Raw genomic sequence first — 24,871 nt, forward strand, 5'->3', positions numbered from 1 at the left:
CACCTGCCCCGCCTTCCTCCCCTCCCCTTCCGGCTCTCTTCTTCCTCCCGTCCCTCCGCTCGCACTCGGGGCTGGGCGGGACTCTAGGGCGGGCTGCGAGTCAGGGCCGGCGCGTCCCGATGCGGTGCTGATCTGCCTCCGCAGCCTCTGCCGCCGCTCCTGCCGCTCCCGCTCCGGGCGATCGGCGCCGTGGGAGCACAAGTGCGGGGCTGAGGAGAGGCCATGGGCCGTAGCCGCTCCCGGTCGCCGCCGCGGCGGGGTGAGGGGGGATCGGAGGGAAGGGGGACGCGGGGGGGAGCCAGGGGGTGACGGGAACCCCGGGGGAGGTCGGGGGGACGAGGCTGGGGGGTTCCGGGCCCGGGGGGCAGGTGGAAGGACCAGGCCCGGGAAGGGGGGGGGTTGGGCCGGGGCTCCCCCAAACCCGCGGGCGGCGACTGAGACCCTCCAGGGCGGGAGGCGGCGGAGAGGCCTCGGTTCCTCGCTTTGGGGAGAGCAGAGACTCCCTCCCTCCTCCTCGTCCTCCTTAGCCTCCTCTTCTACCTCCTCATCTTCTTCCTCCTCATCCTTTTTCTTTTCCTCTCCCTTTCTCCTCCTCCTCCTCTTCCTTCTCCTCCTCCTCTTCCTCCTTCTTTTCTTTTTCCTCCTCTTCTCTTTCTCCTCTCCTTTTCTTCCTCCTCCACTTCCCTCCCCATCCTCATCTTCTTCTCCTTCTCTCTTCCATCTCTCTCCTTCTCCTCTTCCTCTCCTCCCCCCCCGCCTTCACCCACCCCTCTCTACCTTCCTCAGGTTTTTGGGGACCATCACCCTATAGCTGGAAGTCCTCCCTCCTGGCTGATTACCCCCCGGGTGATTTTCCCCCTGGATGATTCCCGCCACTCCAGGTGGAGGTTTTTCTGCCGCTCTTTCCACTCCTTGGGGTGCCCATGGGGGTCCCTGAGCCCAGAACTGTCCTGGGGATGTCAGACAGGGGTGGGAGAGGCTGTCCAGGGGTCTCTGCTTGGGAGCTGGGCTTTTCTGTGGGGATTTCCTTTGGGAAGCGGGCAGGGAAACAGGAGCTGACCCTTCCCTGGGCAGAGCGCCGGCGCTCGCGCTCCACATCCCGGGACAGGGACAGGCGGCGGCGGGAGCGATCCCGGTCCCGGGACAGGGACAGGAGGAGGAGCCGGTCCCGCTCCCCGCACCGGAGGCGATCCAGGTGAGGGCAGGGACCATTAAAGTGAGGGGAGAGACATCCAGGTGAGGGTGGGGACTGTCTGGATGAGGGGTGAGACATCCACATGAGGACAGGGATGATCCAGGTGACAGCAGGGACATTGAGGTGAGAGTAGGGATGATCCAGGTCAGGAGAGCGACACCCAGTTGAAGGCAGGGATGATGCAGGTGAAGAAAGGGATGACCCAGGTGAGGTCAAGGATGATCCAAGTGAGGGCCAGGGACACCGGCGTGGGGTGGGGGCAGCCAGGTGAGGGCAGCCCAGGGACAGTGACCAGGGACAATGGGAGCTCCAGGTGGGAATTCCAGGTGGGAATTGCAGCCCCACCTCGTGTGCCCCAGCAGGTCCCCGCGCCGACACCGCTCCAGCTCCTCATCACCAGCACGGCCCAAGGAGCGCCGGGATGAGGAGAAGAAGGAGCTCAAGGACTCCAAGAAGGAGCGGCAGATCACAGGTGAGGGGAGATTTTCCTCCTGGAACACTTCCAGATTCCCTGTGAGGCCTGAACCAGCCCAGGGACACGCAGATTTTTGGGAATCCCAACATCCATGTTTGCCCAATCCTGGATTTTCTTCCGTCAGAGGAGGATTTGGAGGGCAAGACAGAGGAAGAGATTGAGATGATGAAGATGATGGGTTTTGCCTCCTTTGACACCACCAAGGTGAGAGCTGGCCCAGGGCCACTCCTGTGGGCTCTGCAGTGTCATCTGCCCTGTTTGGGGATAATCCATAGGATTTTGGGATGTTTCTCCTCAGGGAAAGAAGGTGGATGGTGCCGCCAACGCCTATGCCATCAACGTGTCCCAGAAGAGGAAGTACAGGTGTGTCCCCCCATTCTTGGGTTAGAAAGAGTATTTTGTTTTGTGAGGTAACTGTGGCCACTGTCTCATGGTGATCTAGCTTCCAGGCCTTGGGAAAATGGAAATTTTGTGAGGTTTAGAGGCAAAAGCAGAGGTGAGAGTTCTCCAGATCCCGCTGGAAATGGGGAAATCAGGAGGATGAGGATTGAGGAGACCGTTAGGAACACCAGGGTGCCCAGTCAGGCCTGAATGGGATTGGAGCAAAGGGAAGTGATGCTGTTCACCTGGTTTATTCCCAAAAAACACCCAGTTTGTCAATGGGAATTTGGGGGTTGAGCCAGGTGTTGCTGGCAGGATCCTCACACAGCCCAACCTCCAGAGCAGCCACTCTCTGGGAGCCTTCTTGCCCTTTTTTTTATCAAATCCACAGGGAATTGGGTTCCCTATGGCCGCTGAGCTCAGTTCCCAGCCTCCCCCAGGTATTTTTGTCCCAGTTTCCTTGTATCCAGGGCTGACTCTGGCTCCATCCTCACCCAGGCAATACATGAACAGAAAAGGAGGATTCAACAGGCCCCTGGATTTCATCGCCTGACACTGGAACATTACTCCCACCGTGGAAGGATTTAGCTTCTCTTCACTCTCCTGGGTGGCTCCGATGCTGGATTCCAGTGGAATTTGGCTTATTCACAACAAATCCCATGGCCAGAGCCGCCATCCATTTCCCAGATTTTTGTTACTATTTTTTTACAAAAAAGGGTCGGTTCCTGGCCGGGGTTTTCCTGTGTTTTTCCTGGGTTTGGTTTGTTTCCCTGTTAATAAAATCCCAGATCTACTTTTCCCTTTAATTTTTATCATTCAGAGATAAAGCAGGGCTTCAATTCTCCCTCACACAAATGCTTGGGAATTGATGCAAATCAGCTCAATCCTGTGGGACCTGGTTTGAGCCCTGGGCTCAAACGGAAGGTGCTTGGCAGTGGGGCCTTTCTGCCTCCCTCAACCCCACCGAATTACCAGTTCGAGGCTGGGACGCCCCACCATCACATGCCCCCCGGGATGCTGTTGCATCTGGGGTGCACCCAGTTTAGGGAGGGGCTTTGGGTGCTCTGAGCCCTGCCTGGGGTGGGGGTGCTCTCCCTGGGGGGCCCGCGTGGTTCCTGATTTAGGGGCCCAAGGTTCTCCCTGCAGTGGGATGGGGGGGGACCCTGCCTGGGAGTGTCACTGCCCCGGTATGGGGGTCCTTCCCAAGGTGGGTGGCTGCCTAGGGGGTGGCCCTGGCTATGGAGCAGGGTTTATGCAAGGGGGGTCCTTGCCCTGGGTGGGGGGGTCCTGGCTCTAAAGGGGGTGCACTGGGGTTGTCCCTTCTTGGGGGAGTAACAGCCCTGGGAGGTCCCTGCCTGGGTGTGGGGGGGTGTCTGTCCCTGTCCGGGGGGTCCCTGTCACTGTCAGGTCCCCATTCCCCAGGGGGTCTGTCCCTGTCCGGGGTCTGTCGCTGTCCCGGGGTTTCTGTCCTTGTCCACAGGGGTCCCTGTCCCGAGGGTCTGTCCCTGTTCGCGGGGATCCCCGCCGGGTTCACGTTGCCTCACGTAGTCGGGGCCCCGCCCCCTTCCCTGTCCGGCCTCGCCATTGGCTGAGTGGCAGGAAGTGAGTCAGGGCAGTACGTGCGGCCAGCGGGGCGGGGCTGCTGTGTGGGTGGTGCGCCGCGGGAGGGGTCGGGCCAATGGCAGGAGGGCGTGCCGCCCTCGTCCAATGGCAGCGAGGGGGGGGCGTGTCCTCGGGCTCGGGCACGCTACCTCGCCGCCGCTCATGGAGGTGCTGGGCGGGGCCTCCCCCTCGACCTCCAATCAGCAGCCGTTCTGGGCGGGGCCTCCCTCAGCATCTGCCAATGAGCGGCGGAGGGGGCGTGGCGCGCGGGTGGTCTGGAGGAGCGGCCGCTCGGGGCGGGCAGAGGCCGCCGCGCCCCCCCTGCCGCCGGTCGCGGCCCGTCCCGGCCCCGCCATGGCCGCCCCCCCCCGCCTCGGCATCCAGATGCTGCTGGACGCTGCCGAGTTCCTGGAGCGGCGGGAGCGAGGTACCCCCCGCGCCCCCCTCGGTGCCCCCGGTACCCCCGGCCGGGCCCCGCGGTGACCCGCGCCCGCCGTTGTGTCTCCGCAGAAGCCGAGCACGGTTACGCCTCGCTGCGGCCCGGCGGGAAGGACGGGGAGGCCCCGCGGCGCCGCGCCAAGGCCCGGAGGAGCGGCGGCGGCGGCAGGTGACGGCGGCACCAGGCGGGACGGGGGGGAACCGGACCGAACGGGCCCGGCCGTTGTAGGGCTCTGGGTCCCTCCTGGGCGGGCCGGGGGAGCTTCCGTCACCGTATGGCTGGGCCCGGTGAGCCCCTGCTGTCACTGGGCGAATGTGACAGGCCCGAGGGGGTTCCTGTGTCCGAGTGTCCAGGCCCGGTGAGGCCCTTGTTACTGGGCCGGGCCGGGGTCACCCTCCCGGTCCTCGGGCTCTGGTGGGACTCCGCTGTTACCGGGTGTGTGACAGGACCGGGGGGACCCTCCTGTCATGGCGCTGCTCAGTCTCCGCTGAGGTTCCTCTGTCTGCAGGTGTATGACAGGCCTGGGGCGCTCCTGTCCCCAGCTGTCTGGACCCGGGAAGGCCCCGCTGTCACTGGGCCTGTGGCCGGGCCAGGGTGACACCCCGATCCCCGGGCGTTGGTAGGGCTCCCCACCGTCACTGAGGGTGTCACAGGCCCGGGGGAGGTCTCCAGCTGTTCGGGCTACAGGGAGGTCCTCCTGTCATTGGATGTGTATGATAGCACTGGGGACTCCTGTCATCAGGTGACCGGGCCCAGTGAGGTCCTGTTGTCACTGGGTGTGTGACAGGGCTGGGTGGGGCTCTGCTGTCACCAAAGTCCTCCTGTTACCGGGTGTGTGACACCGTGGGTGGGACCTTTCTGTCCCTGGGTGACCAGCCCAGAGAGGTCCTGCTGTCAAAGGGTCCGGGCAGGGCTGGAGGGCATCCTCCTGCCACCTCCTTAATTATCCACCCTGAAACGCACCCAGAGCCTCCCATTATGCCTCCTTGATTGTTCCTCCCCATTATTCCGCTCTATTTGTTTCTCCCTCTTATTGCTTACTGATTTTAAATCCTAAATCACCTTTCTTCCAAGTTGAAGTTGGCTCTAAGCACCCACATTGAATTTTAGTAGCAAATCCTACCATCCTGGAGGCTTTATTCCATCATTTTAATAACCTTAAAATCACTTGAATCCTCGTGGTGGGGGAACCACCTGCTGATTTTGGGAAGGGCTCACTCCAGGATGTGCACCCAGCTGAGGGGAAGCTGTGGGGGGTAGCAGGTTCATCCTGACACGTCACCAGCACTGGACCATGCCAGGGAGGAGCCAGGCCATGATGGCACCACATCTGTCACTTCTTTCCTGGTTGGGAGCAATCTCGTCTGCATGACGCCACGGCGAACGACCTTTGGCAGCTGCCGGAACAAATCCACCTGTATTTGTCCCTGCCGTGATTCCTGGTGTCTCCTAGAGCCAGGGTGTCTCCGTGTCCCACCCATTCAGGTGTTTTGGGATGTCAGGAGCCCCTCGGGGGGTGGGGTGCAGCTGAGGCCACTGGGCTCAAATCAAACAGGCTCCAGCTGAATCTGGTGGTTTGTCCTGCCTGGACATGCTCTGGGTTTCCTTCTCGGAATATTTTGTTTACTTCAGGCCAATCTATTATGGTTTTCAGAAATAAAAACCACATTCTGAAGGGAAAGCTGGTGGTAAGATGAAGTTTAAACTAGTGGGAATCATAATCAGTGATTCCATGGGCACAAAATCACTCTGGAGAGGATGTGGGTGTGCAGATGTGCTTCACTTGACTCAGAGTGAAGCTGCCATCCCCTCCGTCCCTGCTTATTTTATCCAAAATTAAATCCATCAGTTAATTAATATATTTCTATGTTGGTGATGGTGAATGCAAGCCAGAAGAGAAAACAACCATTCAAGGGAGGATCCAGGCAGAAGAAGGAATGGATTTGTAATTAATGATTGTGGAGGTGATGGGAGCTTTACCCCTGTCCCTACCAGTGCTTGGGAAGTGTTTGGATAATTTAGGATCAAGGGAGAAATTCATAAGGCTGCAGCCCATTGCAATCCCTTGGTAAATGGCTGGGTGTGAAATACATGGTTTTATCCAGGGAAAAATTTAATGGAGTGACTGCATGGGAACTGGAGAGCTGAGCCCTTCCATTGTGTCAGGATAATCCTGGCTGTTGAAGTGGGAAGTGTTTCTGTTGGGATAGAACATTTCGGGGGATGTGGGAGATGTGGCCCTTGGGAACCGATCTTGCCAGAAAGCCAACAGAGCCACTGGAGGAGGTTGATCGATCAGGAGATGCTGCTGTAAAAGCAAAGGAGATCTCAGAGAGCATCTTCCACTACTGGCGGTGGCATCCCTCATTTTTCCTTTGGTGCATCCGTCATTTTCCCTTTGGTTCATCCCTCATTTTCCCTTCAGTGACATCCCTTGTTTTTCCAGCACTCCCAGATCCCATGGGGCCATCCCAGTAGACATCCTCATCCAAATAGCCTGTGGGTTATTCCCACATTTATGTTTTCAGGCACGTAACAACATTTTTCCCAAATTAGAGTGGAGCTTCTTGAGTCCTCTGGAGGTTTTAGGAAGGGAATAGGAAGCAGCTCTTCCCTAAGCATCATTCCTGGGAACAGGAGCAGTGTGGCCTCCTGTGGCTTCTTTCCTGGATTTCAAAGGAGGGAAAATGAATTGAAGATTGTGTTTTCCACCTATTCCCAGCTCCCTGGAAATTCTGAGTTTCGGGGGAATTTGTCATTGATTTAATATGTCAGTGGCACGTTCAGAGTCTCCTCTGGAGCTGCTCTGTGTTGTTGGACACAGGGAAGGTTTTTTCCACACTGTGTTCCTGGCAGGTTGAGGAACAGGGATGCCGGTGAGGCTTGGGAGGCTCCTGGTCTGCAGCGTGTCCAGAGCCAATTTGGGGATCCTGGAGTCAGACATGACCACTCAGATGCTGCCCAGTGTCAGGATGGAGCAACTTCCCAGCACTGATACCTCTGTTAATCCCAATCCCAGCTCTAAAACTTGAGTCTCAGGATAAACATCCCATTTTATGGTTTTCCTGATCTTTTTATTGCCATTTATCTGGCAATTTCTGCATCTGCATCCTGCCATTCACCATCCCTGGGTATATCGAGCTCTGGAAGCCCACTGGTTTTGCAGCTTTTCCAGCGAGCCTTTGCTAATTCCCACATTTTAATCCCAACTGTTAATCCCTAATCAAACAGAGGAATTAATAACTTCTTCCTTATTTTCCAGGTCGACACACAATGAGATGGAAAAGAACAGGTGAGTGCCAGAGGGTTGTCAGGAGCTGTGCTTGGGTGAATTATTTCTTTCCAGGGGTATTCCAGTTGAGATGGGTTGAGAGAGGGTGTAGGAGAGAAGGAATGGGGTAAAGGACACCAAGGATTAAAGCATTCCCTGTCCTTGGTGGTTGGGAATTATATCCATCTCCACAGCCAGCTCCTGCTCCACTTATTCAGGACCATTATCTTTTCACAGGCTCATCTTTGAGCCAGTTGGAGATTGGGATTTATCCCAAGTAAATCCCACTTTCTTTGCCTGTGTTGTCATCCTGAGGTCCTTCTGGTGAGGAAATCCCTGTTCACTCCCAGCATATCCCAAACAAGACCAGCAGGTCATTGCAAAATCACAGTTTGGAGCTGCCTGGGATTGGGCAGTTCAGAGATGGGTATTACAACCTATTCCCAAGGATCTGACCTACATGTTGGGATTGGAGTAATGGACACGGGGAGACTGGGATGTGCTGGGAACATCCCTGCTTTCAGCAGATAAAGGGATTTCCTTGAGGAGCTGGAGTTTCCTTCCAGCATTAACATCCTACCTTTTAATGCGGAGAAAACCCAGATGTTACAGGAATAAGGAGGACTCCTGGAGCATGGTCAGTGCTCCTGCAAGGAGCAAATACAAAATTTTGTTTTGTATTCAAAACCATCCTGCTCCTACTAAAAATAGGGAAAGAAGCTGTCCCAGGGGATTTGCAGCTGGGTGTCAACCTGGGCAGCTTCAGCTGTCAGCAGGAACCAAAGAGTATTCCTGAGATGGAAGAGAATGACCAAAAGTGGATATTCTTGCGCAGAATTCCAAGGTCATTGGCATCTCCTTACCAGGAATCATCCCAGCAGGCTGGATTGCCAGCAGGGTTTATCCGTGAGGTTTTTCCAAGACATCCTTTTGCCTGGCTGCACTTTCCTCCCAATTTCTGGAAGCCCATGGAGGCTGGGAAGGCCAGGTTTAGTTCCTGGCACCTGTTTTCCACACCAGTGGGGTGAGAATGCCGTTTGGGAAGCTGATCTATCTGTGTGCTCCCATTCCAGGCGTGCCCAGCTCCGGCTGTGCCTGGAGAGGCTGAAGGGGCTGGTGCCGCTGGGAGCAGCAGCGGGGCGGCACACAACACTCAGCCTCCTCACCAGAGCCAGGCTCCACATCCAGGTGAGCCAGCAAATGGGATCTAGCCACAGCAGGGCCGAGGTCGGTGCCAAGAGCAGCATCCCAGTACAAGGCATGGGCTGGGAGAGTGCTGGGTTGAGCTGGGATGGCTGAGACAGTGCTGGATTAGGCTGGGATAAGTGGGAGAGCACTGGCATCATGATGGGATAACTAGGGGAGCGCTGGATTAGGCTGGGATAAGTGGGAGAGCACTGGCATCATGATGGGATAACTAGGGGAGCACTGGATTGTGCTGGGATAATGTGGGGAGGACTGGGATGTGGCTGGGATAATGGGGAGAGGGCTGGAATAGGGCTGGGGTAATGAGGCTAGTGCTGAATTGGACTGGGATAACTGGAAGAGCAGTGATGACAGGCTGGGATAACTGGGGAGAGTTGATGCTGCTCTGGGGTGACTGGGAAAGTGCTGGATCAGGCTGGGATAACTGGGAGAGCACTGGCATTGGGCTGGGAATACCTGCGGGAGCTGGAATCCATATGGCTCCACATCCCAAGCGTGTTGAAGCCAGTAGCCCCTCGGGAGCTGGTGGTGGCTACACCGGGGTGGTTTGGGCCAGCAATGCCGTGTGGTGTCCAAGGGAATCCTGGGAGCTCAGGGTCCCATGTCCCCCTCCGCAGAAGCTGGAGGACCAGGAGCGCCGGGCCCTGCACCAGATCGAGCAGCTGCAGCGGGAGCAGCGGCACCTCCAGCGGCAGCTGGAAAAACTGGGAATGGAGCGGGTCAGGATAGACAGCATCGGCTCCAGCCTTTCCTCTGAGCGCTCCGACTCAGATCGAGGTGAGAGCCTGCACTGGGGGAAGGCTGGTGAAAGGTCTGTCCGTGCTGGAACTCCAACCGTTCCCATTCCTCTGGCAGAAGAGATGGACGTGGATGTGGAGAGCACGGATGACCTCCCGGCTGACCTGGACTGGAGCAGCAGCAGCCCCAGCGACTCGGATGAGCGCGGGAGCCTCCAGAGCCTCGGCAGCGATGAGGGATATTCCAGCTCCGGCGGGACGAGGGCAAAGCTGGCGAGCAGCCGGAAGCTTCCTGTCGGGATATAGGAAGCACTTCCCATCGCCGTTCCACCACTGCTGTTCCCTTTGGATACCGTTAGCCAGCACACCAACCCTTCCAGCATTCCCTGCACGGAAAAACTCGAACGTCCGGCCGATCCGGAGCTCCGCTTGCATCGCCGGCTTCTCATCCCGGCCAAATCTCCTCTGCAAGGCCCTACATTCCAGCCACGCGTGGAAGCCCCTGGGAATATTGTGGCAATAACAGCGATCTCAAGAGCCTTCCCTGGGTTCTTGCCCAGGCTGTCACTGCCTGGTATTCCCAATCTCTGCATTTGTGTGGCGACATCATGTTCCCAATCCTCAGGACCCAAAATGCTGAGTTTCTGGGAGCAGATCCAAAGAGAGAACCGGCCCGTTGTGGAATTTCCATCTGGAACAGAGCGGAGCCAAGTTGGGAACACAGAGCATTTCGGGCACAGGGATCAGCCTCAGTCGGGGGTTCCTTCCCCCTGACTCTAAATATTCAGGGACACCCCATCCCAGCCCTTCCATCATCCTGGAGCATTCCTGGTGTGGGGAACAGTGCTCCGGGGGCTCAGAGCCATCCTCACCCCTCGGGTCGGCCACCTCTGGGCTGGGAAGTTTCTGCCCTCCCTAAACCCAAACAGGACATCCCACCTCCTGTGGCATGGCATTCCAGACTCCTGGAATTCCTTTTCCACACTTCTAGTCTCGGGGACATTTTTTTCTACCTCGTAGGGAGCTCATGAACTCTCTCCACCCCTTCAGCACAAAGATGATGCCTCCGCTCAGCAATAACCTCATGTGACCCCCTGGATTGTCTCCATCCATCCGGGATTTTTCCAGGCTTGTGGAGGATTCCAGAAGCCACCACAGGGAGAGAAGCCCCAGAGGGCAGGGGGTTCCAAGCTGGAGCATGAAGCACACATGAGCTGTCCATGATGTGTATTTGTTTTGCAGTGCACTGGAGGGAACATTCCCACAGCTTCCCGCATTTAGAGATGCTCTGGGAATGTTGACATGTAGAGTGCTCTGCTTCCACCACCTTCCTTTTCCCCTTGAGCTGCTCCAAGGGCTTTTCCAGCCCCATGGAGCTGGCAAGGCCCCAGTGAGGAGTTGGCGAAGAGCTCTCCAAGGGCTTTTCCCGGTGTTGGGATACAAAGCCAGCTCTGCTGGTCCCTTTCTTTCAGGAAACACAGGTGCAGGAAGGCACCGAGATGCTCTATGGAGTGCAAGGGGATGAGCAGCGGAAGACTCCAGTGCTTCTTCCTTTCCTTTGTCCTTGCCTCTTCTCCTTCCTTTTTTCTTTCCCCTATTTTTTCTTTCCCCTTTTCCCCCCCTTTTTTTTTCCTTTCCTTTCCTTTCCTTTCCTTTCCTTTCCTTTCCTTTCCTTTCCTTTCCTTTCCTTTCCTTTCCTTTCCTTTCCTTTCCTTTCCTTTCCTTTCCTTTCCTTTCCTTTCCTTTTCCATTTATTTTCATTTCCCTTTCCCCTTTTCCTTTTCTTGTTCTCCTTTTCTCATCTTCCTTTTTTCCTTCCTCCTTCTTCTCCTTTCGTGTTTTTCTGTTTCTCCTTTTTTGTTCCACTTTTCCTCTTTCTCCTTTTCCCCTTTTCCTTTCCTTTTCAACACCCCAAACCCATTCCTGGCTCACTTGGGGAAGTGGGAAGCTGGCACAGGCCCTACAAGTTGCCCAAATTCCCCAGATTCTGGCTCTTTTTCCACGTGCTGGCTCCTAGGAGAAAAAAAACCTCAAACCACAAGGGGTTTTCCTTTAAAGCTGCTGGAATTTCCCACCCTCTGGCATTGCTGCAGACCATGGGCACCTGAGCTCAACCCCCTGCGCCTTCAAAAAGAGGGAAAAAAAGGCAAAAATATGGAAAACATCGAGAAAAATTGGAATATCAGCCCTTGGGGGCCAGTGGCTCAGGTGGCTTTTGCCAAGATACATCCTTCACCTGGGAATCCCAGCGGAACCCTCTGGGCAGGTGATTCCCGGCATTGGGAAGGCCTTTCCAGAGGTACAAAACATTGATTTTTGATTGGTTTTGGACATTCTGAAGTTTTGGCCTCAGCACAAATGAGGGTTTTTGGCAGGTTTGTGCCTTTTTGAGTTCCCAATGCCTTTTTTTTCCCCTTTTTTTCCTTCCTATCCCAGACTGACCCTTCCTGGCCCTTTGCACTGTCAGGCTGTGCTCCGGGAACCCCCAAAACGCTGCACTAACCTGGAATCTCCCGGAACCCATTGGTGGTGCCAGCCTTTTCCTGGAATTTACTGATCCACCAGCATTCCTATAAAATAAGCTGCAGGAAGGACATTTTTATAGGTTGTGACAAAAATCCAGGGAGTGGGGGCAGTTGGATCGGGGCACAGATGGGTGGGAATCAAAAACACCCATTTTGGGGTTGTTTTTCCTTTCTTTTTTCTTATGGAAGGCAGATCCTGAACCGCCAGCTCCCGGGAAGCACCAAAATATTTGTTTCATGACTAATTTTTCCAGTGGAGCCATCACATCTCCACTCAACCTTTCCTTTATTATTCTTTGGGACACCTCTTATTTGTGCTTTTCCGTCATTTTTTCTGTTCTTTTTGCTTTCCAAGAAGCGGATCCACCCCGGCCTCGGCTCCATTGGGCAGTCAGGAGCGGACAGGGATCCCATTTCCAGCCGTTTCTGATGTAAATATCCCATTGTTGGGCTGAATCCCATGTCAAGCCAATAGAATGGTGCTTTTTTTTAGGAATTCTGTGTTTTAGGAGATCTTTGCTGTGTCCATGGATATTTCTGTCTTGTTTGATTGTTAGGAAATAAATTATTTCGTTATGAAAGAGACGTGTGAGCTGGAATTGCTGTGTGAAGGGAGCAGGAGGGCCATGGGGATGGTGAGAATGCAGATCCAGCCTCTTGTCAGGGAGTTGTGGAGAGTGAAAAGGTCTCCCCTGAGCCTCCTTTCCTCCAGGCTGAGCCCCCCACCTCCCTCAGCTACATCCTCCATCCCTGAGCTGTCTCAGGTGCCCCTCGCCTGGCTTTATCCCAGTGCTGCTCCCGGCTCTGCCAATTCCCAGGGCCAGGCTGGGGCTGGAGCCTGTGTCCTGCTGGCCCTGGAGCTCCTCACTCGGCTCCCGTGGGTCCCACTCAGCTGAAGTGACGGGAAAAGTGCCAGGAGCCCGAGGGAAGGAAGTTGGGCATCTTGTCCTTGCTGCTGGGTGTCCCCCCCAATCCACCATGTTATCCCCAAATCCACCATACTCCCCCAAATCCTCCCTGGAGACGCCGTTGTGTCCCCACAGGAGAGCCCCATCTCCATGAGCACCCTGGGACTGGGGAGTCCAGGGGAAATTTGGGGATTCTGGAGGGAGTCTGGGGATTCCAAGAAGGGCTGGGAAGGGGTAGGTGGGTCACAGCTGGAGCAGCCCCAGGACGGGGTCCTCAGCAGCAACTCTGTCCCCTGTGCTCCTCTGCCACCCTGCGTGTTCCACCCCCGTGCCACCCTCACACCCCGGGGCTGCCCTGTCCCCACGTCACCCTATGTGCCCTAGGTCCTTCTCAAAGGAGGCCCTGGGGCCTCAAAGCCTGCACAGGAAAATACGTCCCTGTGTCCCGAACCTGGTGCATTGTCCCTTGGCCTTGGCCTCCTGTCCCTGGGCTTTGCCGGGGTTCACCCCTGGCCGGGGGCGCAGCCCTGGATCAGCCAGAGCAAACCGGCACCAGCCCCTCCCCCGTGTGTCCCCAAAGCTGCCGGAGCCGGGGCACAGCAGGACCTGGGAAATGCAGGGTGGCACTGGGACCTGGGGCACGGAGCGTGGCACACACAGAGGGTACAGGAGGTAGGGACAGGGGTGTGAGGGTGGCACTGGGAACACAGTGCAGAGGGGCCCGGTGGGGGAAGGGGGCGGGGACGGACAGGGGGCCCGTTGATGCTGTGCCACCCTGGGGCCCATCCCGGTGCCTCACCTGGGGCAGGTGCCCCCCGCGTGGGGTCCCGCCCTCCGGCCGCGCCCGCGCTGAGGGCTCTCGAGTGGCAAGTGGGGACAAGGTCGTGACCAGGGAGGGACATGCCGGGAAGAGGAACGGAGGGGGAGGGGGAGAGGGGGCCACACCCAGAGGGTGGGGGGGGGAACAAAGCTGGGGGGATGGGCAGGACATGGGGGGATATGGGGACTCTGGGGAGTATGGGGGACATGGGGGTGTGGGGACGCGGGACATGACGGGGAGGGGATGGAGTGGGACATACTAATATGGGAGTGGGGACATGAGAACATCGGGGAATATGGGGGGACACAGGCATATGGGGGTCGGGGGACATGGGGGGCATGGAAGCAAGGAGCAGACATGAGAGTTTGGAGACATAGGGGCATTGGGGGTTTTGGAGGGACATGGCAGGGTTGGGAAACATGGGGTCACGAAGGAACAGGGGAACATAGGGGTTTTGGCAGGTGATATGAAGGGACATGGGGGGAATGGGACATGGGGGGAATGGGACATGGGGGTGTGGGACCATGATGACATGGAGGGGACATGGGGACAAGGTTGTGTGGAGAAATGGCAGAGGGGAGTGAGTTGGTGAAATACTGGGGGGGATATGGGGATGTTTGAGGGGATGTGGGGAGATTGGGGACATGGAGGAGTGTAGGGGAAGATGGGGGTGTGGGGACATGGGGACATTTGGGGACGTGGGGGGAACATGGGAATGTGGGGGTGTGGGAACATGGGGGACATAGGGAGATGTGGGAATGTGGTGACATGGGGACCCCAGTGGGGGACATAGGGACATGGGACCCCAATGTGGGTCTCAATGGGGACATGGGACCCCAATAGGGAATGTGAGGACAGCAATGGGGACTCAGTGGGGACATGGAGCCATTAAAAGGGGTCCCTGTTGGAAACATGGGGTACTTGAACAAGGACCCCAGTGAGGACATGGCTATAGGGGACACCGGGGCATGGTGCCAGCAGGAGAGTGACAGGGCGGGGGTGGCAGCCCCCGCAGTGTTCCCGTGGTTCTGACACACCTGTTCATGTGTGCTGGCACCGTCCCAGCAGCCACATCCCGTGGGGCTATAAGAGGTCGCAGGCTCAGCCCTGCCAGCACCGCCATGACCCAACCACTGTCCCCGTCCTCGGCCCTGTCCCCCACCATGGTCCTGGCACTGCTGCTGCTTCTCACCCTGCTCGGGACCACCCCAGGTAGGGCCCCTGCACCCCCACACCTGGTGGCACCCCCAGAGCTGAGTGTGCCTGTGGTGAAGTAAGGGGGGCACAAACACCTGGCTGCCCCCTGGGGGGCTAAAGGGGACCCTTGGGTGGGGGTCTGCAACCCTGGGTCCCCCTTAGGGGTCTCAGACTAGGATGGGGTTTTGGGGGGATTGTCATTGGGGGAGTCCCAGACATCTAGCTCCCCCCATGAGAGGTGGGTGAGGGCGGGATGGGGTATTGGGGACTGCAATGGAGGGGTCCCTTCCACCCAGGTCCCCCTATGATGGCAGGATTGGGGCTTTGGGGGTGGTGTGTGTTTTTGGGTGGGGATCCCGGGTGACAGGGTTCCTCCAGGGATGGGGTATTGGAGTGGGAGGGTGTACTGAGGGGAGTCCCCCACAGCTGTATCCTACCAAGAGGTCTGGTGTTGGGATGCGGTGACTTGAAGGGGGGTGTATTGGGGGACGCCCGGATTCCTGGTTCCCCCCCGGCTGGGTGCTGACAGTGGCCACAGGTTTGGGGGCGCCGGGGTGGGGCTGTGGGGTGCCCCCCTCCGCCTGGTGCCAGAGCTGGGTTACGGCGCTGCGCTGTGGAGCCCTGGGGCGCTGCCCCCTCCTCACCCAGGGACGTCCTGACATGGTGAGAGAACCCATGTGTTGCCATCACCCCTCTAATGTTCCCCCACCCTGCCCTTGTCCCCGTATCCCCTGTATGTCCCCAAAACTCCACAGGGGTCCCAATACTCTCACTATGGTCCCACAACAGTATATCCATATGCACCCTCCTTGGTCCCCATGTCCCCATGTTCCCATGTTCCACATCCCTATGTCCCAGCGTCCCACCTCCTAGCATCCCTGTGCCACAACATCCCCATGTCCTCAGGCTCCCCATAGCCCTGTTCTTGTTTCCATTCTCCAATGTCCCACATCCCTCTGTCCCTATGTCCCCATTTCCCACATATCCCCATGTCCCTGCTGTCCTCTCCTGCAGGATGCCTGTGCCGTGTGCCAGCAGCTCTTCAACCTCCTCCACCACACCTCCAACCAATCGGCCATGCAGGTGCCCACGATGGGGGATAGGTGCCACTGGGTGTCATGGTGGCATATGCCTGCAAGTGCCACGCAGAGAGGCGCCATTGTGGTTGCTGAGGTCGTGGCTGCCACCAGGGGTGCCATCACAAGTGCCATGGTCACAGATGCCACCATGGTGATGTGTGCCACTGTGGATGCTGGGGTGGTGGGTGAAGTGTTGGCAGATGTCAGCAGGTGCCATGGTGACAGGTGCCATGCCACATGCCAGTGGTGTAGTGGTGACAGGTGTGGCTGGGGCGTGGTGGTGGTGAGTGCAGCAGTGGTGGGTGTCACTGTGGGTGCCCTGGTGCAGGTGGTGGCAGAGCAGGTGCTGGGGGCAGCCTCTGTGCCTGAGTCTGCCGGTCCTGGTGACGCCATGCTGGGGCTGTGGTTTGGGTGCTCATCCACCACCTCCTCAGAGAGGTCCAGCTCCTCGTGGGGGCACACAGCAAGGGGGTTTGGGGACACTGGCCACCAGAGACATCCAGTCTGCTGGGGGCAGTGGGCACACCACCAGGGTGCTGGGAGCTTGGGGACACTGGCACCTGGGTCACTGTCTGGTGTCCCGCAGATGCCCTGGCAGGTCTGTGCCAGGCTGAAGCTGTGCCACGGAGAGCCCGGAGCCGCCCTGGCCGTGCCCATCCTTGAGGCACTGGGCACCCACCTGCAGGTACGGGGGCCCTGGGGGCAGGGTAGGGGAGGGTGGCGGCAGCCCCTCGGCCATCTGCACTGCCACCGGCACGGCCACCAAGGTGCTGGGAGGGGCACAAGCACGGCAGCAGCCCCAGCACTGAGCTCTAGAGGGTACGGGGACCCCCGGCCCCAGCACCGGGCTGCAGTGACCCCCCCTCCCGCAGGCCCCCGTGCCCCCGCCGGGCTCCGGAGGGGACGGGCTGTCCCCGCAGGTGCTGCCGCTGCCGCTCTGCTGGCTGTGCCGCACGCTCGTGGCGCGGGCTGAGGCCGCTGTCCCCGTGGCCTCGGTGGCCGCGGCAGCGGCCGGGCTGTGCCGGGCGCTGCCGCTGCCGGTGGCAGGGGCGTGCCAGTGCCTGGCCGAGCGCTACGCGGCCCTGGCGCTCGAGGGGTTGCTGGGCCGCCTGGGCCCCCGCCTGCTCTGCCGCCTGTTCCTCGCCTGTCGCAACGAGGACAACTGGGATGACGAGGACATCGGGACGCTGCCACCCCCCTCGGTGCTGGAGGCCATCGTGGTGCGCCTGGCAGAGTGTGTGAGTGAGGAGGTGAGCAGGGACAGGGGGAAAAAGGGGGGAACACCAGGAGGATGGCTGGGAGTGATGGTCCCCAGGAAGGCGACAGGGCACCCCAAGCACAGCACTGTCCAGGAGTTTCACAGTTGCTGGAGACACATCCTGAGGTGCCACAGCCCTTTCCCAGAGTGTCAGAGCCCCCGTAACACATCCCAGAGTGTCACAGTCTCCAGGAGCCATGCCACGGACACAAATGGTGGCGCAGTCCCAATGGGACATATCCTAGGGTATCAACAGTCCTTGGGGACACATGCTGGGGTGTCACATTTTCAAGGCAGTCCCACCACCCCTGGAACACGCTGAGGTCCCCATAAAGTGCCACCCTCCCTCAAGAGGACAGTGTAAGAGTCCCCAAGGCACAGCCCTGGGGAAGGGCCTTTGGGGGGTCCTGCGGGGACCCTTGACCCCCATGTCCCCCCCACAGGACCCCAAGGGTGTCAGTCCCCCTGCGCTGTCCCTCCCTCTGGGCCCCTGTGCCCTGGGCCCTGTCTTCTGGTGCTCTGGCCCCAAAGCTGCCCGGCGCTGCCAGGTGAGTAGGGACGGGGGGGACACAGGGACAGGGAATCTGCCACCCCCCACATCTCCCAACTGACCTCTCCGCCCCTCGCAGGCCCTGCAGCACTGCCAGGACCACGTCTGGCTCTAGGAGGGCACCAGGACCTGCCCAGCACTGCCCAATAAAGCTTGGATACAGCTCTGCCTTGGTGTCTGCAGTGTTCTGGGGCGTGATGAGTGCTGGGGGGTGTCACAGGAAGCAGCAGAAACCACAAACCCCCACAAACCCAAAGAGGAAAGATGAAAATGAGTTACAAAAATAGTGGGTGGCATTTACTGGGACACACACACTCCCGGGGGGACTGTAGGTCCCGAAGTGGGTTATGGGTGCTCCCAGGGAGAGTCTGGGTGTCCCCCTGGGGGCCTCTGAGTGATCGCAGGGAGGATGGAGGTGCCCCCAGGTAAGCTATTGCTGTCCCTGGGAGTCTCTGGGTGTCCCCGGGGGAGCTTGGGGTGCTCCCAAAGGGGTCACCGGGTGTTCCAAGAAGGGGTCTCAGGGTATCCCTAGGGGGCTGGGGGTGTCCCCAAGGGGGTCTCTGGGTGTCCCCAGGGGTCTCAGGCACCTTGTTGGTTTGTCTCATCTTCCTCACGTCGCTTCCAGATCTGCAGGAGAGCAGGAGGGGTTGGCGGGGGGAGGCACAGGAAACATTCTGGGGGTGTCAGGGGACATTCTGGGGATATCATTGCTCCCCTGTCCCACCTCACCTGGATGTAGGCCTCAGACAGGGTGATCATCTGGGGCAAGATGTCAGTCACCTGCAGGTCCTGCAGCTCATACCACTTCCCTGTGCCCTGCCAGGACCCAGGAGGGGACAGGGTGACTCAGGGGTCCCCATGGCTTCCCCCAGCTCCCCCAAGGAGGGGACACTCACGTGGTGCAGGACGTGGATACGGTAGGAGCCCTCCGAGGGCTTCCCATCATGCACGATGTTGGCGATGAGGTCATAGGTGGTGTGGGCATGCGCAGCCTGCACCTCCTCTGACAGGTACTCCCGCAGGTCCACATTCCTGAGGACCCCACACTCCCTCAGGAGAGGCGCTGGCCACAGGGGATCCCCCACAGTATCCACAGACATCTCCAAGGTGCTTCCAAATGCCTCCTGGACTGTTCCAATCTCCACCTCCCCAGATGCCCACAACACCCTTTATATACCTACAAACCCCTCACAGATGTTTCAAATGCCCTGACACCCCCAGATACCCAGAAATGCCCCCCAGGTGCCTTCAAACCCCTTCTTGATGTCTATAAACCACTCAAACCCCTTCTGGATGCCTACGAAGCCCCGCCAGATGCCCATAATCTCCTCCTAGATGCTTTTAACCTTCTCCACATGCTTGCAAACCCCATCAGATGCCTACCAACCCCCCAAATATTCACAAAACTCTCCCAGATACCTTCAACCCTTTCTAGCTGCCCCAAAACCCCACTCGGATACTCACAACCCCCCTGCATACCCCTAAAACTCCCTCAGATGCCCACAATCTCCCTTTAGATGGTTCCACGTGCTTCCAACCACGCAAGATGCCTTCAAACCCCTGCTAAATGCTTACAACCCTGCTCAGATACCCACAAATGCCTCCTTAAACACTTTCAATCCCTCACAGCTTTCAACCCCCATGACAAATGCTCAGATAGCCACAAATCCCCTCCAGAAGTCTTCAAGCCCCCCCCTAGACACCGTCAGCCTCTCCCCAGATACCCACCATCTCCTCTTAAGATTCTTTCAACTCTCTGCACATGCTCCCAGCCCCCCGAGCCCCCTGCCCATGGCTCACGTGATGGGGAAGTTGACGATGGTGGGGTTCTTCTCCACAAAGAAATTGTTCTTGGTGAAGCGCTTGATGCAGAAGATGAGGTAGGGGGGCAGGCGTGTCAGCTGGAAGCGCTTCAGGAAGTTCTCCTTGTAGGTCTTGTATTCCTTCTCGGTGCTGCCGTTGAATTTGGCCAGGATACTGAACAAGGGCACCTGGGGGATGATGAGCTGCTCCTTCTCATCCTTGTAGAGTGGCGCCGTGGGTAGGTCCAGGGTCAGGTACAGGAACGTGGACTCCACCATGCGCTCCTGGTACTCACTGTTCTGCAGCAGCTGCGCCTTCTCCTCTGCCGGCTGACAGGGGAACCCATGGGGTACATCCCCATTGGACACATCCATCCCCCGTTTGATTCGTAACTCCCCGTTGGACCCAACATCTCTCACTGGATCCCAACATTCCCCACTGTACCCCAATGCACGCCCCATCACTCTCCACTAGACCCTGCCACTTCTCATTTCACCTTGTCACCCCCAGTTGGACACTGATACCCCTCTGCTGTACCCGAAGACCCCTCACCATACCCCAACACCCTTCATCTGACCCCAACACTCCTCATTTGACCCTATTACCCCCTGATGCACCCCACCTCCCCATCAGACCCCACACCCAGACCCCCCATCTGACTCTGACACTCCCCCATAGTGTCACCACCCCCACCATATCTCAACACTCCCTGTGGGACCCCAACACCCATCACCCCCTGCCACAGCCCAATTCACCTCACTGAACTCCCCCCCTACACTGTACCCCAACACCCCCCATTCCCCTGAAGTCCCACCAGGTCAGGGTGTGGCAGCTTCTTGGTGAAGATGCGCATGGAGCCCTGGAACACATCGGTGACGATGGCTGGGGGGACAGCAGGGGCTCAGCAGGGGTACAGTGGCCCCCAAGGGCCCCCCCAGAACCTTCCCCCACTCACTCTTCTTCTTCCTCTTGGTGCCACCCAGCGCCGCATGCAGCGCGTTCAGGAACCAGGACAGGAACTCCACCCCATCCCCTGCAACAGCAGAGGTGGAGCTGAGCCTGGATCCTGCTCTGCTCCCTGAATCCAGACCCAGCCCAGCTTCCAAACCCAGCCCCAAGCCCCAAACCTGGCCCTGCCCCCCAGATCTAGAGGCTTCAAGATCCAGAGTCCTGAATGCAGCCCCCTATCCCCCAAATGCAGCCCTGCCCCTCAGGTCCAGCTCTTCTCCCCAAATTCAGAGCCCAAAGCCTTTCAAACCCGGCCCTGCACCACAAACTTCAGAGTCCCCCAGATCCAGCCCTGCACCCCAAATCTAGCCCTAGTCCCTGAATGTAGCACTGCCCGCCAAATCCAGCACTGCCCCCCAGGTCTAGAGTTTTTCCCCAAATTCAGTGCTGACCCCCCAACTCAGTGTTGCCCCCCAAACCCAGCCTTGCTCCTAGATCCAGCTCTGCCCCCATATCCACAGCCCTGAATCCATCACTGCACCCCAAACCCAGAGCTGCCCCCCAAATCTAAAGGCCCCAAGATCCAGCCCTATCCCCCCAAATCCAAAGCCTCCCAGTTCCAGCTCTTCCCCTCAAACTCAGCTCTGCCCCCCAGTCCCAGCCCTGGCCCCCCAAACCCCACCCTGCTTGGTGATCTGGAAGTTCTTCTTGCTGCAGAGCACCACAGCCTGGAGCATCTCATGGGGTGACACATGCGCCTTGAAATTGCGGGGGTTCCAGAGCTTCCTCATGAGCTCCCCGAAGCGCTGCACCAGCAGGAACATGATGTCCCCGGGCGGGCGCTGGATGTGCCGGTAGTTCTCCTCCTCCAGGAAGTAATTTCGCAGGGGAGGCACGTTGGACAAGGCCTGGAGAGAGAGCAGGAAGGATTCAGCCCCAGGGCCCTCAAAGGGGTGATCTGGAAAGGTTTTGGGGGAGTTATGGGGGGGGTTGGGAGTCACCCCAAAACAAACTCTGCACTGCCTTGGGTATAAAGCCTGTGGGAAAATCACAGAATGGTCTGAGTTCGAAAGGTTCCAGAGGCGGGACTGATTCCTGTCAGCCCCACAACTATGTTCTGGGGAGGGTTATCAGGGGCTTTTACCCTAAAAGGACACCTGCAGCTCCCAAGTGTAATGCCTGGAGAAGGTGGGATACACCCTCAAGACCCCCAGAGTGGGATTTCAGGAGGATTTCAGACAGAATTCAGCCCAAAATGAAGCCAGCATCCCCCCGATGCATATGCTATGGTAAAAGAGATGGGATTCATCTCTGAGACCCCCAGAGCAGGATTTTGGGAGGGTTTCACCCCAGAACAAAGCCTGAACATCCCCACGGTGTACAGCCTATGGGAGAAAAAATGGAATTCCTCCCTGTCAGACCCACAGAGAGGTTTTGGGAGGGTTTCACGCCAAAAGGAAGCCTTAAACCCTGGTGTCACCTGGAGCACAGCATTGGCATAGTCGTTGGCCTTGATGTTGTTGAGCCCCACAATGCCAGGCAAGTATGTGGTGCCATCGTACGCCCGGGACAGCTTGGCCTGTTTGTCCAGATGTGCAATGTGCTGGGCAGTGAAGGTGGGCTTGAGAACATACTGCAGAGAGGGAAATACCTCAGAAATGAGGGGACCCCAACCTGAACCCCTCAGAGCTGGGGTACCCCAGTGAACTGGGGACACCTGAACCCCACACTCAGAGCTGGGGTACCCCAACCTGAACATCTCAGAGTTGGGGGGACCCCACATCTGACTCCTCAGAAACAGGGTGATTCCCAACCTGACACCTCAGAGTCAGGGTACCCCAAACCTGACCCTCCTCAGCACCAGGGAGATCCAAACCCAAGCCCCCAGAAATGGGGACCCCACCCATGCCCCCCAGAGCTGGAGTACCCCCAAAGCCACCCCACACCGTGATGTCCTCGAGTGAGGAGTCGATGATCTCATAGTTGTCAGGCAGGCAATAGAACTTGAGTGTATGCAGGTTGAGGAACACATGGTGGCTCAGCTGCACGCTGTGGATGTAGGCGTGGGACTTCAGCCCGCGGCCTGGAGGGACAGCACCGTCAGGGCACCACAGGACACCACGAACAGGCATAGAGCAGCCAAATGAAGAGGGAGGGGGCACAGAAAAGATCCCCCACCCACATATGGCAGGAGTTGTGCCCACTGAAGGATCCCGAAGTTCACCCTGCAGCCACCCTGTCCTTGGGTGTCCCCATGGTGTCCCTCCCCGAGCATCCCCTTTGTACCCCTTGACAGCACCCCTGTCCCTGGCTGTTCTCTGTCAACTTCCCTGGCAGAATTCCTGCCCCTGGTTGTCCCCTGTGTCCCTCAGCATCACTGCAGTCCCTGGGTGTCCCTGCAGCCCCTGGGGTAACCCAGTAACACCCTTGTGTTCCCTGTGCCCCACCCCAGTCCCTGGGTATCCCCCTCATCACCACCCCTATCCCCAAGTCCCATCACAGCAGTACTGGTGTGTCCCCCATGCCCCCCCCCCCCACCAGCAGCATCCCAGTCTTTATGTGTGTCCCCCAGGGCAACATATCAATATCTGGCTGTCCCATGTGTGCCCCCCCAAGCAGCCCCCTGGACCCCAGGGTATCTCATGTCTGCCCAGGCAGCCCCCCAGACCCTGCAGACCCCCATTCCCCGCTTCAGCAGCCCCTTGAATCCTTGGTGTTCCCCCTGCGTGTCCCCTATGTCTTCTCTGGTTGCAGTCCCAACCCCACATGTCTCTTGTCACCCCTAAGACAACACCCCAGTCCCCAGGTTATTTTCCAGGAGCACCCCTATCCCTGGGCATCCCCCCACAACATCCACCCTGTCCCCAGACTATCCCCCATGTTCTACCACCCCTGGGTGTCCCCATGTCTCCCAGCAGCCCCTGGGTGTCCCTGATGACCCCATGGCCTCCCAGCAGCCCCCAGGTATTCCTCACATCCCTGTGCCCTCCAGAAGCCCTGGGGGGAAGCCTCACCCTGGAAGTACTTCCCGCAAACAAGGCAGGCGTAGACATTGATGTGGGACAGAGAGATGGAGCAGAGCTTCTCGAAGTCAAAGTCCAGGACACTCCTGGGGGAAGGGTGGTGTCACAGGGCTGTGGGGAAGCTGGGGTACCCGCAGGGACAGGGGGACCCCAAAACACCCCCATCACCCACTTGTTGATGGTATCCAGGTAGGGGCAGTGCCGGCTGCGCTGGTCCTCGGGGTCAAAGCGCCCGTAGCGCACTAGGGAGGTAGGACGGTGTTAACAAGCGGGGCACGAGGACCCCAAAAGCACCAGGATGACACCCCCTTCCAGCCCCACCTCCATTACAACTCCCCGGGGCTAATCCTCAGTTACCAGCAGTGTCTCCAGACCCTGCCCACAGCTGAGCTGAGCACCCCAAGGATCAGCCCTGGTGCCTCCCTGCACACGCTGGTGTGACCCCGTCCACTCCAGAATTCTCTCAGACACCCCACTTCCATCCCAGAATCCCTTTAGACACCCCATTCCCCATCCACCCCCCTCCCGATTTTCCCCCTACATCCCAGTGTGCTCCTCCTGTCACACCCCAGAATCTCCCCCATCAGCTCAGAGGACACCCCAATTCCCCTGCACACACACAGTCCTGTCCCCCTGGTGTCCTCCGGGACACCACTGTGACCGCCCTCCACCGGCCCCAGCACCCTGGAGTGTCCCTTCACACCGCCCAGTCCACGGCCCCCCTGACATGATGCCTCCCCCACACCCTGGTGTGTTCCCACATCCCACCGTGTCCCCCCGCGTCTCCCCGTGCTGCGCCCCCCCCACGCACCCCATGGTCTCTCCACACCCACCCCAGTACTCCTCTCCCTTCCGTTCCCCGTACTCCATCCCGGTGTCCCGTCCCTCCGTTACTTCCCTCAGTCCCTCGTTTCCCCTCAACCCTTTAGTCCCATCCGTTCCCGCCGGTCCCCACCGGCAGGCTCGGGCTCAGGATCGGAGTCTCCATCTGGCTCCCGCTCCCGCTTCACACGCACAGGTGCGGCGGGGACGGCGGTGCCGGAGCCCCCCCAGACGCTGGTGCCGGTGCCCGGTTCCCGCTTGACGCGCGCGAGATCCACCGGCAGCGCCTCCGCAGTCTCCCGCCGCGCGCGCTCCCGCTCCGCCTCCCGCCGGCCCCGCGGCCGCTCGGCATCGGCGTCGCGACGGCTCCGGGAGGAGCCCCGGGCGGAGGAGGCCGCGGAAGCCCCGCGGGGGTCCCGGGTATCGCGGTCCCGCCTCCCGCGGCTCGACATGGCGGCGGCGAGAGCACTGTGCGCGTGCGCACCCCAAGCACAGGGTCGAACAGTCTGTGACTCTGCGCATGTGCAGTGGGGGGATGGATGGAACGGCCTTGGAACCTTGTGCGCATGCGCAGACGCCGAGGATGACATCAGGGTTACCGCGCCTGCGCGCTGCGGCGCCCCCTGCCGGCG

The 24,871-nt window shown here is 58.8% G+C and overlaps 4 protein-coding genes across 14 annotated transcripts; 3 read left to right on the plus strand and 1 right to left on the minus strand.

The window, feature by feature from the left end:
* Positions 1-57: 57 nt before the first annotated feature.
* On the plus strand, positions 58-2,857 carry SNRNP27 (small nuclear ribonucleoprotein U4/U6.U5 subunit 27). Of its 5 annotated transcripts, none has more exons than XM_085080522.1 (6): positions 58-259; positions 1,075-1,195; positions 1,555-1,667; positions 1,795-1,874; positions 1,969-2,033; positions 2,550-2,857. In XM_085080522.1, exons 1-6 carry the CDS (start codon positions 223-225, stop codon positions 2,602-2,604), a joined length of 471 nt encoding a protein of 156 aa, XP_084936648.1. In that variant the 5' UTR covers positions 58-222; the 3' UTR covers positions 2,605-2,857. The 5 variants fall into 5 exon arrangements, with proteins under 5 accessions (XP_084936648.1, XP_084936649.1, XP_084936646.1 ...); XM_085080523.1 differs by having other exon boundaries at positions 1,558-1,667; XM_085080520.1 differs by having other exon boundaries at positions 62-259; positions 787-1,195.
* A 1,026-nt stretch (positions 2,858-3,883) lies between these two features.
* MXD1 (MAX dimerization protein 1) lies at positions 3,884-12,412 on the plus strand. 3 transcript variants are annotated; one of them, XM_085080517.1, is made up of 6 exons: positions 3,889-4,080; positions 4,164-4,260; positions 7,355-7,384; positions 8,437-8,551; positions 9,187-9,346; positions 9,428-12,412. In XM_085080517.1, exons 1-6 carry the CDS (start codon positions 4,008-4,010, stop codon positions 9,610-9,612), a joined length of 660 nt encoding a protein of 219 aa, XP_084936643.1. In that variant the 5' UTR covers positions 3,889-4,007; the 3' UTR covers positions 9,613-12,412. The 3 variants fall into 3 exon arrangements, with proteins under 3 accessions (XP_084936641.1, XP_084936643.1, XP_084936642.1); XM_085080516.1 differs by having other exon boundaries at positions 3,897-4,080; positions 9,425-12,412; XM_085080515.1 differs by having other exon boundaries at positions 3,884-4,080; positions 9,187-12,412.
* A 1,927-nt stretch (positions 12,413-14,339) lies between these two features.
* SFTPB (surfactant protein B) lies at positions 14,340-17,811 on the plus strand. Of its 5 annotated transcripts, none has more exons than XM_085080512.1 (7): positions 14,343-14,771; positions 15,286-15,419; positions 15,771-15,839; positions 16,422-16,520; positions 16,708-17,073; positions 17,537-17,641; positions 17,723-17,811. In XM_085080512.1, exons 1-7 carry the CDS (start codon positions 14,603-14,605, stop codon positions 17,756-17,758), a joined length of 978 nt encoding a protein of 325 aa, XP_084936638.1. In that variant the 5' UTR covers positions 14,343-14,602; the 3' UTR covers positions 17,759-17,811. The 5 variants fall into 5 exon arrangements, with proteins under 5 accessions (XP_084936639.1, XP_084936638.1, XP_084936636.1 ...); XM_085080510.1 differs by having other exon boundaries at positions 14,345-14,771; positions 16,708-17,085; XM_085080511.1 differs by having other exon boundaries at positions 14,349-14,771; positions 15,295-15,419; positions 16,708-17,085.
* A 107-nt stretch (positions 17,812-17,918) lies between these two features.
* Positions 17,919-24,829, minus strand: USP39 (ubiquitin specific peptidase 39). Its single transcript, XM_085080506.1, has 12 exons — positions 24,373-24,829; positions 23,590-23,659; positions 23,409-23,503; positions 22,341-22,477; positions 21,875-22,027; positions 21,077-21,302; positions 20,402-20,479; positions 20,261-20,328; positions 19,444-19,775; positions 18,540-18,675; positions 18,373-18,459; positions 17,919-18,270 (listed from the first exon to the last, which is right to left on the minus strand). Exons 1-12 carry the CDS (start codon positions 24,827-24,829, stop codon positions 18,223-18,225), a joined length of 1,887 nt encoding a protein of 628 aa, XP_084936632.1. The 3' UTR covers positions 17,919-18,222.
* Positions 24,830-24,871: the final 42 nt, after the last annotated feature.

Source organism: Lichenostomus cassidix, chromosome 22 (genome assembly GCF_008360975.1).
Source record: "Lichenostomus cassidix isolate B80296 chromosome 22, HeHo_3.0, whole genome shotgun sequence".
Lineage (NCBI taxonomy): Eukaryota > Metazoa > Chordata > Aves > Passeriformes > Meliphagidae > Lichenostomus > Lichenostomus cassidix.